General features: G+C 49.8%; 1 protein-coding gene across 1 annotated transcript in view; it reads left to right on the top strand.

Moving 5' to 3' along the window:
- The window catches only part of NRXN2 (neurexin 2), a 114,019-nt gene that overhangs the window by 33,157 nt on the left and 65,814 nt on the right, over positions 1-15,048 (top strand). The window contains 2 exon segments of the mRNA XM_014588343.2: positions 509-810; positions 8,855-8,878. Coding sequence (XP_014443829.2) covers positions 509-810; positions 8,855-8,878 — 326 coding nt within the window.

Raw genomic sequence — 15,048 nt, 5'->3', positions numbered from 1 at the left:
CGTCGGGGGGGCTGAAATTTGTCCCAAGACACTGAGAATGGCTGCCATTAGAGAAGGGGCAGGAGAGGGAGGTTGGCCGCACCCAGGAGACCCTTGGTGCTCAGCCACAGGGGAGAAAGCCCCAGGGAACAGCCAGGTAGAGCCTCTGGTTTCTCTTCCACATCCCTCCATTATGGGGAGTGGCCAGTGGGAGGGGTCAGTGGGGAGGAGACAGCGAGGACCATCAGCTTCGCCGGGCCCTGTGGCAGCCTAATTGTCAGCTGTCAGCGCGAGAGCCACTTAGCAGGCTCTTGGCTTGGAAATGGACGTGGGGGAGGTTGACTTCTGACAGCGGAGACGGCAGGGTCTAGAGAGGAGGGCTGACAGGCAACGGGGCAGGGCAGGGGCCTAAAGCTTGGGGATGTGACTGTAGGGCTGCTGGTGTAAGGGCTGCTAGAGGGCAAGAGGGCGGCTCTGGCGGACCCTGCCCGACTCAGCCTTCTCCCCTCTCCCAAACTGCGGCGTCCAGGCAAGGAGGAGTTTGTGGCCACCTTCAAAGGCAATGAGTTCTTCTGCTATGACCTGTCACACAACCCGATCCAGAGCAGCACGGACGAGATCACGCTGGCCTTCCGCACCCTGCAGCGCAACGGGCTGATGCTGCACACTGGCAAGTCGGCCGACTACGTCAACCTGTCCCTCAAGTCTGGGGCCGTCTGGCTGGTCATCAACCTGGGCTCTGGTGCCTTTGAGGCCCTCGTGGAACCCGTCAACGGCAAGTTCAACGACAACGCCTGGCACGACGTCCGGGTCACCAGAAACCTGCGCCAGGTAGGGGGGGCAAGAGGAAGGGCAGAGGTCAGCCATATCTAGGGCATAATGGAGTCGTGAGAGAGGGCTGCCCAGGTGTGTGGTGGGAGGGAGCAGGGCTGGGCAGTGAGGCGTGGTGTGAGAAAACAGGGTCCTCGAGCGCAGTTGCAGTGGGCTGGGACAGCAGGCTTCAGAGGTCAGGGAACTCTCTAGAGCTGCTTGCGGACAGGAGCCTGAGGGCACATGAAGGCCAGGCTCAGATTGGTAGGAGCAGCTGGGCTTTCTGGGGTTGGGGCTGAAAAATCAGGTTACCTGGCAGGAGGGTGATTGAGGAGATGAGGGGAGTGAACTGGAGCCTGAATGGGTGGGGAGGAGGCCCCACGGAGCGGGCAGGCTGTGGTCTGGCAGGCAGGTATCCTGACATGAGGACAGCAGGGCACGAAGGAAAAGCCGGAGTTATGTGTGGGGGTAGGACACGGTCTGCCCCCAGCAGAGGCAGGGCTGGAATCAGAGTGAGGCTGGAATCAGAGGAGGCACAGCAGGTGGGTGAGAGAGAACAGAGCCAGAGAGGGTGCTCGGCCCTGCTTCTCTGGGGAGGGCGTGCCCTTCTCTCTCCCTCTCCGTTCGAAGGAGCTAGACTCTTGAATAGGTCATGGCTTGTTGTATGCCTTCCTCTGGAGCTTGGGCTAGCCTGTAAAGGGCTCACAGGAGGCCCTTCGGGTCTGGCCCCTGGAGGCAGGGCAGGATCTTTCTCTGCAGTGTCCGCTCTCTCCTGCTCCCAGACGCGCCCACTGAGCAGGTGCTCCCAGGCGTGGTTCTCTCCCCCTCTCACCAGCCTGAGGGACTATTGCAGGTGAGGCCCTCTCTCTGGCCAGACTTTGCATGATAGGAGCCCCCCACAGTTTCTTTCTAGCTCTGAGAAGTTCCTGCCTCCAGCAGGATCCAGGTCTGACTTTTTCCTCCATGCAGGAGAGGCCACTGTGTGTTGTGTGGTAGTTCCTTCTCCACCTTCCGACCCTTCTCCCTGCCGCCTGGATCCCAGCGCTGGGGCGTTTGCTGGGCCTTCTTTCTCACAGCTAGCCACGGGGAAACTCTTCCAGCGCCATCTCTTGAGGTCTGGATGCAACCAGGAAAAGCAAACAGTCCTGCCCTTGAAGGCTTTGTAGCATTCCCTTGCTGGTTATCGCCTCTGCTCTTCGTGGTTCCAGCTGTGTGGTGGCTGACCTGCCGTTGGCGCGCCTCTTCACCATTGTCTTTGCCACCCTCCTCTCTTCCTCCTTCCCTTGCTCCCACTGAAAGGCTCATCAGTGGGACTGGGGAATCTGGCGAACTTCCCAGCTGCCTTACCTGTTCTTGTTTAACACACCAAGTGGTGATCTGACGGGGAGTCCTCATTTGACGCTGCTCTCCTTGCTATGAGGATGCTGTGACTAATCCTGCCACCCTTCCCCAAGCCTGCTGCTACCTGTTGCCGTCAGGCCCCTCCCGCTGCACCTATTCTTAGTGCCCCCCACGCTCCGAAGAGTCACATGCTCAGTGGAGTCACTCTTCCTCTCAATGCGTGTCATATCATCCTCTTACCCGGTCAGAGGGCTGTCCCGCCTTGTCACCACTGTCTGAGCACGCCTGAGCATGGTGTACATTTGTGATATGCTCAGGTGCCACATGCAGTTTATTGGGGGCCAGGGGAGTTGCCTCTGGTGCTTCTTGCTTGCTTATTGTCTCTAGGACCAGTGCTATCACCTGGTACTGCCTTTGGCAAGATCCCACAGGCCCAGGGTCCCCATCCATGGGTTGGGGTGCATCCATACTGGGTACGATAGGGAGAAAGGACATGGTTCCTGCCCTCCCAGGATTCCATCTCTGGAGGAGGCTGGATGAGTCTGCTAACGGTGAACACAGCCATGTGAGTGCCCAGTGAGCAGCAGAGACAGATGTCTAGGAACTCAGGAGATGCCAAAGAGAGGGGAGAGTGGCTAGGGGAGATGACACCTGGTCTCAGCAGCACTGGGTGTAGACAGTGACCCATGATCACCTCTTCTTAGGACTCACAGAGTCACAGGTTCAAGCTGGTAACTGAAGGAAATCACTTCCTGCTGTTTCCTCCCAGATGCTGACCCAGAAGCAGGTCCTCAGGGTCCCAGAGGCTGCTTAAAGACGATGATGGAGCACCCTCTTCAAAAAGGGATTCTGGGGGGATTTATCCAGTCCAGTCATAAATGTGGGGTGCAGAAACTGTATATGAGCAGTTCCCTGTTGATCATCACGGCCATTGAGAGAAGTCAAGGCCACACTCTGGATTCACTGCCCTCACTCAAGGCCTGCCCTGTGGCCAAGTTCATCTTTGCTAGACCCTTCTGGGGTCTGTTTATCAGGGCTTCAAAGAGAAATTTACTGTTTCTAGAAGAGTGTCAATTAATTCCATTGTGTCCCCAGGAGACATTTGGGTGTCTTATGTGTGGAGGTCAGGATGATGCTAAACATCCCACAGTTCACGGGATAGCCCTCAGAACAAGGAATTAACTGACCCCAGATGTCAGCAGTGCCGGTGCAGAGAGCGCCTGCTCAAGCAGGTTTATGTAGTGTCAGGATGACATCCTGGGATTCATTTATGGAATCAGATGAATCGTTATGTGATCTGAGGGAACAGTTGGGTGAGTTGGTTTGAACATGTATCCTGCCTCTCTCAGCTTTTGTGGGACAGGAGTTAGAACAGAGAGGTATTGTACCCAATGCTATTCACCTTCAGCTTAACAGGGTAGACAACCAAAAAGTAAGAATAATATGGCTTCCATGTTTTATTCCCCATGTGATTAGAATGGTCAGGGTGATGGCCTCCTGGGAAGGACCTGCCCCAGAACCAGCACGGAGGGGTTTATCTTCCCTTTGCAGCTATGGGAGTGGGTCAAAGGCCAGCTCCAAAGATTGGAAGGAGGCAGAATTTTCCCCTCTTTGCCCCCAGACTTGTTCATTGTCCTTGGAATCATCTAGAAACTCTTAGAACATAGCAGTTAGGAACAGAAGGGACCCGATGAGACAGCACCTCACTGTCTCCTTCCTCTCTTTTCCAATCCACCCCTGAGGCCACTATGACTGGTGCTGTCTCCTGGGGGATCTTGGCAGGAATGATTACCTCTGCGGCTTTCCTGAGGCCTATTTTTAATCCTGGGCCCACTCTCCTCTCATACCCAGTATGCTTCCCAGCTGCCTCCCACTGCCATGCAAGCAGAGTGTGCAAACTCATTTTATCATTAGCCAGCACCAAATTTGGAAGACAAGCTGGCTACCAAAATATCACATGGCACTTCCTCCTGACCAGCTCTCCTCAGTGCAGAGACTTTCAGGAGTTCCCCTGGGCCCCAATGATAACGTCCTCTAAGATGGAGTCCCCAAGGATGGAATCTCCAAAGATGAAGTCTTCCAAGGATGGAGTCCCCTAAGGATGGAGTACCCAAAGCTAGAGTCCCCAAGCATAGAGTCCTCTAAGAATAGACTGCCCAAAGATGAAGTCCAACAAGGATGGAGTCCCCAAGGATGGACTCCCTCAGGATGGAGTCCTCCGAGGATGGAGCACCCAAATATAGAGTCCCCAAGCATAGAGTTCCCTAAGAATAGACTCCCCAAAGATGAATTCCTCCAAGGAAGATGTCCCCAAGGGATGGAGTTTCCCAAGGCTAGAGTCCTCATGGATGCAGTCTCTAAGGATAGAGTCCCACATGAGCCGAGTCCCCAGGTAGTGTCGTTTAAGGATTCTCCCAAGAATGGAGTCCATCAGGTGTCTAGGGCTCCTCTCCTCCCCTTCTTCCCAGCCTCTCGGATGGACACCGCCATTCACCCTCCTTTTTGCCTGGTAAAATTCTAGAGCCAGAGTTTTGAGTCAGACGTGCAGAGTTCAAATTCCAGCTCCGCTACTAATTGTTTGAGTGACTTCAGGTAAGTTACATGACCTCCTTGAGCTTTAGCTTCTCATTGGCAAAGTGAGAACAAGCCCTTCAGTGACTAGTTGAGGTTGTGCCTTAAATCATTTAGCACAATAACTGGCATGATCTGAGCCTCGAAGGGCTTGCTGCTATTGCTATCATTAGTTGTGTTTTTTTTCAATCCTTTAGGCCCTGCTTAAATGCCTCCTTATCCCTAAAGCCTTCCTTGATCCATCCCCTTAGCTAGGGTCCCTTTTTTGCTATATTCTTTGAGCCCTTGGAAACTTACATTCTAGTCTGATCACATTCTACCTTTGTTGTCAATATTTGTATTCATTCCTTATCTCTACTTCTGGGTGGTAAGCAAATTGAGGGCTTAATACTAGCAACTTTTGGACAACCCATTTTCTGGGGCTCCTCCCTTCTTGGGAGTTCTGTTTTTCCTTTCCTCTCCTTTAATAATAAAAGTCATCTCTCTGATGTCAAAAGAAGAAAAAAAAGAAAAAAGAAAGAGAAAGGGAAAAATACTAGCAACTTTTGAATATTTTTAGCTTTTTTTTTTTTTCTGACTCATTTGGTTTCTTTTTTGAAGCCATTTGAGACTTTGGACATGAAGACTCATGTCCTAAAGTAGGAAATTTAGCTGCTTCATATGAGCATTGAACTACCTCTTGTCCTGGAAAAAACTCCGATCCACTTTACAAGACCAGAAGAAAGTCTCTCTTGCTCCTTTCCCTGAATTTTCTCAGGATATAACCCCTCTGTCACAGCACTTCTCAGATGACACTGGAACAGTTCCTTTCTGTTAGCTCCTGAGTTCAAAGAGGTAGCTCACCTAATTTTCTCTATCAATCTTGTGAGGTAGGAGAAAATTATCCCCATTTTACTGATGAATAAATAGACTCAGGTTAAAGAACTTGCTCAAGATTATCTAGTTGGGAAAGCAGTGAGATTGAAAGTCTATCTGACTTCAAAAGCACTCCATTTCCCTGCCTTATGGGATGGGGGTGGGTGGTTGTCACTGGTGAAAAATGCAGAGGAGGCTGTAGTTGGTCTTGTGGTTCTGTCATTCTTGGATCAGACCTTGAAACCATTTGATTGTTCTGCTCATATCTCTGAAAAAATAGGTTCCTTTTATCTTTGAGTGGATTGGATCCCTCTTTTCTTTGACCCAAGCTTCTTTGGCTCAAGCTCTGTAGAGATTGCCTGCATCGCAGATTTTTATAATTTGTGCATATAATCCTTTTCCTGGCTTTCTTGAGGGGGCTGGAGCTACACTCAAGAGTTCAGGGTGACAGCGGGATATAGTGTAGCCCAGAAGTCCTGGGTCATGGTAAGTTGCCACTTGATAGAATGGCCGATGTCTCCTCGTGATGACTTTAATGCCCTCCTCACTCATCATGTGTTATTATTCCTGTGCTCCTGGGCTCCAAGGAGCTCTGTCTGTCTCTAGGAGTGGGACAAAGCCTTCATCGCTCATTCTTTAGCCTCAGCTCTCCAGATTCTGGTCTCTGGGAAGGCCTGGACTGCTGGGTACTCTTCCCTATGTTGTTCACAGACCACCAGGATGGGTCCCAATGGAAGTTCCATTCTACTTTTTGACCGCAATTGCCCCCTGTGCATGACCACTGTGGACTGGATTCTGGATCCTCATCCCTAGGTCTAGAGGGGCCCTATCTCTTCCATTCTAACCCTGCTATTTTTCAGAGAAAGCCTGCCTTTCTTGACAAATTAGTGGGAGGCCTAGGCTTTGAACTCACACTTCTTCCCTCTCAATTCTCCTTTTTTTTTACATTTTATTTTCAATTCTGCTTCCTAATTTGCTGTTCTACTTGTTAAAAATGGAATCTTATTCATGAACATTGGAACCTGCTTTTTCTTATTGTATTCCCCACAAACAGTTCTAATTTGAAAAGAGTAGTACGGTTTTAACCTCCAGTGCCTTTTCCCCCTTGCCTTATTTGACTAGTGCAGTGATGCCAGACAGCTCTTACTATTTGGGTGCAATTGGTTTAACCGCCCTGAAGCTAATTGTTTCTTGTTCTGACTAGTTGGCCTCTTCATTTCCTGACAGTGCTACCAGCTGGCAGTACTAATCCTCTTATCACTTGTCCCCGTGCTCCAATCACTGCACCTGCAATTAGACTCTTTTGCTATGTAAACTGCTTCCGCATCACTAATAATTAATATTGGTTATTCAGCACATCTTCTAGCTGCTAAATATTGGATTCTGTTATTTTTAATTATACAAGGCCCTTATTAATTGTCTTACTGAATTAGTCCTGTGCCCACTGGTTAGAACTCTCTTAACTATGGCTCTGTCCCTAAAATCCCTCTCCTTCTCACAATGGCTGTCTCCAGTGTGCAGTTTAGTATATAATGAGCACTGAACAATAATGTCCCTCTCTCCCTGATACTCTTAAATAAAGTTGCCTCAGTCTCTTTGACACCTCCTTCAAAGCACAGGGTAATTTTGAAATGGTGGTTATTGCTGCCTTTGGGAATGAGAATAAAGGTGAACTTAGAACCACATGGGGGTGGGAACTAGACACTGGGGTAGAAGAAGCTGCTTTCTAGCTTAGGTAGGAGTAAGAGAGTTTAGAAGTAGATGGGCCTCTGTGTTGCTTTTTATGGGTGTAGAGAGAGTGAATTTCTAGTATTGGCTGTGGGGAGTGAAGCTCAAGGGTTGATAGGTATACATGGAAGGAGACTGGACTCCTGGGATAGTCTTTTCAATACCAAGAACTTGTAGGGGTGGTGACAGACAATTCTGGGAGGGACATCTGTCCAGAGGAGAGTAAGAGAATGTGGGTGGGGTGATTGAAGAAACTGGAAAACTTTTTGGGAAATGTGGGTTGTGAAAAAATCAGGGCGAACAGGCAGGAGTCAGCTATGGGTGGGAGAGCGGGAGGAGAGGGAGGAGGGTTTTGGATGATTAGATACAATGTGAGTGTGAACCCTCTGCCAGCCCATGGAGGGTGAGGTTCCCTTTCCCTAGTTCTGGTGGTGACTCACTCTCTCTTCCTTTCTCAAAGTTGAGAAGCAGGAAAAAGAGAAAGAGATAGAAAAGGTGTGTGTGAGAGAGAGAGAACGAGGAGCTGCCCTTCCCCTCAATGACTCCCTAGATTTGCCTATCCTCCATCCCCAGGAAAATCAGACACTCATGTCCCTTCCGATGCTCCTTGGGAATGCCTTCCTTTTGCCTCCAAATGAAATTGCCTCTCATTCTTGCCAGTTCTTTGATCCTCTAGGGATTTTGCCCACTCTTCTCCCAGCCTGACAACCAGCTGGCCTATCCCCAACCAGTTATCATCAACATAACTTGGCCACTGGTCACCCAGTTGGCCAACACCATCTCGCTCTTTAGCCAGTTCTCAGTTCATCTGGTTGACCAGTTGGCCAGCAAACCCATTAGCCCATTATTTGAATCAATAGCCCATCCCTTCTCACACCCCTGTTCCCCTCCCTTCCTTCCCCTCAACTCCCTAACATTTCAGCCAATAGGATTTACTAATACCGCATAATTGGGTCTGCTTCTTAATCCCCTGCCTTCCCTCTCTCACCCTCTGTTGGAAAACCCCGTTGCCGACTCTGTGTGTGTTACTAACACGCTTATAACCCAGGGGACCAAGGGATGGGCAGGGACAGGTCGGGCGAGGTATGAGTGAAAAACCGAACTAACCTTTCTGTCTCATCTGCGGAATGTCGGCCATCTTTAAGTCTTTGCTTTCTTGGTCCAGTTCTTTTGTTGTTTTCTTCTCTACTAACCAAGGTCTCTAACTGTTCCCCTTCTCTGCAGCTGGCTCTTCAGGGAGGGAATGGGGGGAAGAGGAATCCAGAGGAAGGATGGTGGGATGGATTGGGAGAAGAAGGGATTTAATTTTTGTGTGTGTTTTATTTCTCCCTCCTGTTTATAATTTAATTTCCTTTTAACAAAATACGTCTGCGGAACCTAAAGTGGGAGGGCTTGAAAAACAACCAAATATATATGGATATATATTTTTTCCTCCTTCCTTGAGTTTCACAGTTGGTCATTTTATTTTTCTTTTCTTTTCGTTCTGTTCTTTTGTTGTTGTCTTTGTTGTTGTTGTTGTTTTTTTTTTTTTGACACTCCCCTCCCCCCTCCCCCCATATCTCCGGTGAAGCACGCAGGGATTGGACACGCTATGGTAAACAAACTGCATTATCTGGTAGATATCACTCTAATTGTCTTACCGTTTGGTTTGCCGTGGGTTTTTTTAACTGTTCGATTCTCCCTCTTTTGTTTCCTCTCCCCGTTTGGTTTTGGTTGTTTTGCTCTTCCAATTGTTTTTTGCGTCCTGGACAATCTTTAGATTTTGCTTCTCTTTTATTTCCCTCTTGCCCTTTTCTTTCTTTTTTGGCCCAAACTCAAATCCAAAAGACAAATGGAAATCAAGGAATTTGGCCTGTCGCTCCCCTAAACCCTGACCCCTGAATTCAGATTCCTGGCCAGAGAGACCTGGGGGCAGGCCCCATGTTCATCGGCTCTGGTTAGACCAGCCCCGATGCCAGGCTGCTTATTTCTATTGCTTTATTTTATTCTTTTTCCCCCTTCCCTTGTTTCTTTTTTTCCCCTTTGATTTGGTTTCTTTTTTGGTCTCCTGAAAATCCATGGAAAACACCATCCCATGACATGCTACGCTCTGCTCACTATCAGCTCCCGGATGGGGTCCCTCAAGTTGGGGAAGGGGACTGGGGATGAGGCTTCCAGTGGCAGCCAGCTGGGCAGGCTCCCTGGGGTGGGAGGATGGCCCTGGGAGATGCAGAGTTGCTGGGACCAATTCAGACATCTTGGGATCACCAGTTCAAACCAGTTTGGGGGCTGCCCCATGCTGGCTACCAGGGGAAAGGTCATATCCTCTCCTTCGCTTCTCGGCCTTGAGGGTTCCTGATTCCGTCTCCCCTACATTCTGCATGGCATGAATGGTCTTTTCTCCCCACCAGGGATAGCGTCCAGTTCCCCCGGCTGCTCTGTTGCTCTGACTAACACTGTGTTTCACACTGTCTTCCTTCCCTTCGCCCATCCCCCGTGCTCCCTGCCTCTTGGGCATGGCGTCTGGCAGGGGTTAGTTTCCTTCCCTGTTGAGGGGAGTGAGAGGAGGTGGTGGTGGGGTGGGCCAGTGCTGGTTGTCCTTGTCTGTCGCCAAGCCTCTGTTTAGGTTGGGCTCAGTCCTGGTGAGTGCTGGTGTGGGTGTCTGTGGAAATGCAGCTGGTGTGTGTTGGTGTGTGGGTGTGACTGTGTGTAAATGTTGGTGTGACATTTAGGGGGTGTTAGCAGGAAACTGTACTGTGTTTGTGAGACTGCTGGTGACTCTACATGGGTAAACGCTGGTGGGAACCAGGGCTGCATGACTAGGGTTTAAGCCTGGCGAGGACTCCGTGTGGAGGTGGACTGTGGGGCTGGCCCTTCAGCTTAGGTGCCATGAGAGACAGGAACAGGGAAGGAGCTGGGGTTGGCCCTTTGCTCCTTGCCTCGCCTTGCCTCACCTCCAAGCGTGTGCCAGCAGGCCCTGCTGTGCGCGATCCCCTGGGATTCCCTCATGCCTGCCCAGTCCTGGCTCTGCGGCAGCAGCAGCCCGTTAGTCATCGCCTATTAATAATGCAGAGTGATTGAGCACCAGGCTGGGGACCCTGCAGCTGGACGTGTCGGCTCTCATGGGGCAGCTGCTTGGCCTGCCCAGCCCCTCAGGTCTGTGCGGCAGGCTGGAAAGAAGAGCAGCAAGGTAGCTGGGACTCCCAACCTGAATGGGCCTCCTCTTCCCCAGGAGGCTAGACCTCTAAGACCAGGTCTGGCCTTTCCTGACGCTTTCACAGGTCCATTTTCCTGCTCCCACATAGACTGGTTCGAAAGCCATCTTAGACCTCCCCAGTTTAAGGCCTTCAGTGGCCACTCCCAGTCACCCCTGTGTTAAAAGGGAGCCACGTGGTGCCCTAGCACCACCCCTCCACAGGCTCTCCAGCTGCAGCTTCTAGAAGTTAGCCACTACCTTCCCCACTCAGGCTGGACGCTGAGTACTTGTCAGAAGCTGGTCGTTTGGCACTTGCTTTACAGAGCATCACAGGATAGTCAACCTGTGGCTTTGGGGCTAGAAGGGAGGCAAGACCAATGCATGTGGTATACCCCAAACCCCAGGAGAATACCATCCTGGAATTTGGACCCGGTAGACCTTCCTTCTAGTCTCACTTTGGTTAAAAATAGATCCCTTGGGCTGGAGCATTAAAGCCGTCTCCTCAGCTACCACATGGGCTGCTGATATACTTGCACTGACTATTGCACGGGGTCAGAGTGAAATATGTAGAGTACTATTGGGCTGTTGGAAAAGTCATGATGCATTTTTGCACAGAAAAATGCATCATGACTTTTCCGATGACCCAACAGAAGTGATAGCAGTTGTACTCTGCAAAGAAACGATAATTTTATTAAGCTTTATGAAATGTTAACTGATTCCCTCTGTTTCCAGGGTAGGGATGTTTTGTAAAGAAGGGATTTGCTTCCTATAGCAAACCCTGGAGAATACTGCCTCTCTGGCCCCACTGGAGATTCTATTACTATCCCTTCTTAGGAAATCGGTCTCAAAATAACTGCATGAAACTCCAGAATGCTTCAGAAATTGGGTGGGGAAGGAAGAGGAAAGATGAACGACTTGATTAAGTTGGTTAAGGAGCAAACGACTCTGTCTGGTTTCAGGGTCGTTTTCCGGGAGAGGAAAGCGTTTGCCATTTCTGAGTCTTAAAAGTCCCTGCTTTTGTGCATGGGCAAGACTGGTTGATGAACAGATCTGGTTACCTCTTGGTGGCCTCATAAACTCTCATAAACCTAGCCTAGGGATTAGGAGTTGGAGAATGGGGAACCAGCAGAGTTGGGGTTTAAGTGTTCTATTCCCAAGAAATTCCTCAGTCAGTTCCATGTAGCTTTCTTTTTTTAAAAAATTTTTAAATATATTTTCAAAGTTATGCTTATTTATTTCTTCCATGAAAGAGGGGGAGAGACAGAGACAGGTACCCCTAACACGGTCCTCATGCCACCATCCATCCCCAGTCTCAGCCAGCCTGGATCATGCGCACACATGCATGCTTGGCTTACACAGGGAAGGCTCAGGACATGAACCCAGGACCTGCCATGGGTCCAGTTGTCACCACTGCACCAACTCCTGGCCCTTCTGTGCTGTTTTGAATTTATTTTTACTAACTTATTCATATGGACTCTTGTTATTGGAACACTTCTTGGGGGAAAGGGTGGATATAAACCAAAGAGATCAACCAGTTGAGTGGTTTGGATTAGGTGTGGTCAGGCTTGTAGAAGTTTGCCCTTAAGGAACCAGGTATAAAGGCTATGTCACTGGACTCCCATGTAGTTGACTGTGGTTTGAGTCCTGGTCTTGGTGGCTTAAACTCACACCGGGCACGTGTACGTGCTTGCCCAAGATCCCGAGAGGAGAAGGGATTGCGGCGTGGCCATGCCCCCTGGGGGTGATTTCTTGCTTTCTCTCTCTGTCTCTCTCCTTCTTTCTGGTGAGCACACGTGCCCTATAGCAAAAACCTCTAAAAAAAAGAGTTTGCCCTTAAAAATAATAATAATGGGGGCCAGCAGATGGCATAGTAGTTATGTCACTGGATTTCCACATGGCTGACTCTGGTTCAAGTCCCAGACCCAGTGGTTGAAAATCATGCCAGGTGCATGTCCAAGATCCTGGGAGGAGAATGGAGGTGAAGGGATTGTGGTGTGGCCATCCCCCCTGGGGGGTGATTTCTTGCTTTCCCTCCCTCTCACTGTCTCAGTCTCACTCTCTCTCTGGTGAATGCACATGCCCTAAAGCAAAAGCCTCTAAAAATATAGTTGTTTAAATATACAATGGAGTCTTCAAATAGCTTTCATTTAAACTTGATGAATAATTGGATTATAGACATCATCAGGCAGAAATTGTTCCCACTTAACAGGTGGGGAAACTGAGACCCAGAGAAAGCACCCCGTGTGGGGTCATAGCCAGAAAGGGAGGAGTTTCGGTTCCATTGTTTGATTTGATGCTCAGAGTAAGCCTAAAAGAATTGAGAGTGACAGGAGTTGTTAAACCCTTTTTATAGAGTATATAAACAAGCTTTATATAAAAGATTGTTCTGGAAAATAGTAAAGGCTAAAAGAGAACCCAGGATTTCTGACCTGAAATCTTTTCTCTCTATTCCCAAACTTTACAAACCCAAGTCTCAAGATTCACATTAAGGCTGTACCTGCCGAAGTTACTAAGTTCATCTTCGTGTGTGTCTTTCCAACCCACGTCTCTCATTAGATTCTATGCCTGACGCCGAACAGGTGGCTGAATCAAAGGCTGAACAGGACTTCCGTACCTCACTCAGCCTGAAGACCCTTTCTTCTCCCTCGTCATCAGCCCCATTGCCCACGTCACTCCTGCCAACAGGTGCCAGGGCTTTTCCCTAGACTAGCTGTTCTTAGGCACGTTAGGCTCATGGACTGCTTTGCTGATTTGATGACAGATGTGGACTGTCATAGCAGGAAATAAAAAAGAGCACTCATTAATGCAGTTTCTCATTTAATGCCAAGGGGATCTGGAATTCTTAAAGTCTATCCAGCCCGCCCACAGATGGAAACACCTTCCCTCAGGCCAGCAGGTGATGTGGTGGTTAAAGTGCTGGATTCCACATAGCCAACTTCGGAATTCAGGTCCTGGACCTGGTGGCTTGAAATACATTCTGGGCGCATGTGCCCAAAATGCTGAGAGGAGAGTGAAGAAGGGATTGTGGCTTGGCCTCCCCCTGGGGAGTGATTTCTCACTTTCCTTCTTTCTCTCTGGCATGCACATGCACCCTTTGTCAAAAATCTAAACAAACATGGGACCAGCAGGTGGTGTAGTGGTTAAGGCACTGGACTCCTACATGTCCAGCTGCAGTTCCAGTCCTGGACCCAGTGGCTTGATAATCACACCAAGTATGCCCAAAATCCCAGGAGGAGAATAGAGAAGGAATTGTGGCATGACCATCCCCACCAGGGGGTGATTTCTCACTCTCTTTCTCGGGCGAGCTTACGTGCATGCCCTTTGACAAAAACCTTAAAACTATGGACCAGCAGATGGTTACGTCACTGAACTCCCATGTAGTTGAACATGACTCCCACGTAGTTGACTGTGGTTCAAGTCCTGGACCTGTCAGCTTAAAACACACTGGGAGTGTGTGCATGCATGCCACAAATCCCAAGAGAATGGAAGAGAAGGGGTTGCAGTGTGGCCATTCCCCCTGGGAAGTGGCTTCTTGCTTTTTGTCTCTCTCTCTCTCTGTCTCTCTGGAGAGTGTATTCGCTCTAGAGCAAAAAACAAACAAACAAAAAACAAAACCAAAAAAACACAAAAACACACACACAAAGAACCAAACAAACAAAAAACAAAAACTCTCTTAAAAAAATAAACAACTTAAAATTAAACTAAGCAAAAAACCCACTTCTAGTCTTATTTTCCCTGAAGAAGGTCAGTAATTCTGTGGTCATCTCAGGTAATTGGGGAGGGATCCAGACCATGCCACGTCCCTCTTCCTCAGCTTTTCTTCCTGGGGCACCATGGACTTTTGGAGTGTCCGCCCATGTGGGGATATTTTTGGTCCATACCTGGTTTCACATCCTGCCCAGCCTGCCCAAAGGGAGATGAGTGAGGAAGAGCAGAAGAGAGATGGGGCCACGAGGGAGGGTGTGAGCTCTTCCCTCAGGTGGCAGGCTGTCCTTCGTGACCTCTTCCAGCCACCCTCCCTGTTCCCTTCTCTGGCTAGACATGACTCTCCTAGGACAGGAGCTCTGGCCCTTTGCCCTGGCCTACTCAGTAGCTACTCAGCCTGGCTTGTCTGTTGACTGGGATGGCTCGGGTTGGGTGTCGACCCTCTTCTTTGTCTTGGGGCTCTAGCTGTGGCCCTGATGATGCTGTTCAGAAAGGAGGCAGCCAAGACCTCCTTCGCTCTGCCTTCGGCGGGATGTGGTGTGTGCGCAGTCGTGACTGGGGGTTGGCGACTGGTGGTGAATGGGCGGTGGAATGAGCATGACTTGCCTGCTGGTGAGGAAAGCAGAGTCCAGCGTCCCTCCCCTTTCCTTCTCAACCCCTAAGAGTCTCTGTCCTAGTGGTCTCTCCTCTCTCCTCCTCCGTGGAAGGACGCTGCCCTTTCCTGAACCCCACAGCTCTTTCGCCTCCATCTCTGCTCCTCCGATCTCCCTTGCCCTGCATGCCTTCTCAATTGCGGCTGCCTTTCTGTGGCCTGTCCTGCTGGGCCTGACCCCCATCCTGCTCCTCTAACCCGCATGTGTCCTTGCTGCGGTGGCTGTTCTATG

This window comes from Tupaia chinensis, unplaced genomic scaffold, assembly GCF_000334495.1.
Source record: "Tupaia chinensis unplaced genomic scaffold, TupChi_1.0 Scaffold000273_1, whole genome shotgun sequence".
NCBI lineage: Eukaryota > Metazoa > Chordata > Mammalia > Scandentia > Tupaiidae > Tupaia > Tupaia belangeri.
This window is presented reverse-complemented; position numbering and strand designations above follow the sequence as displayed.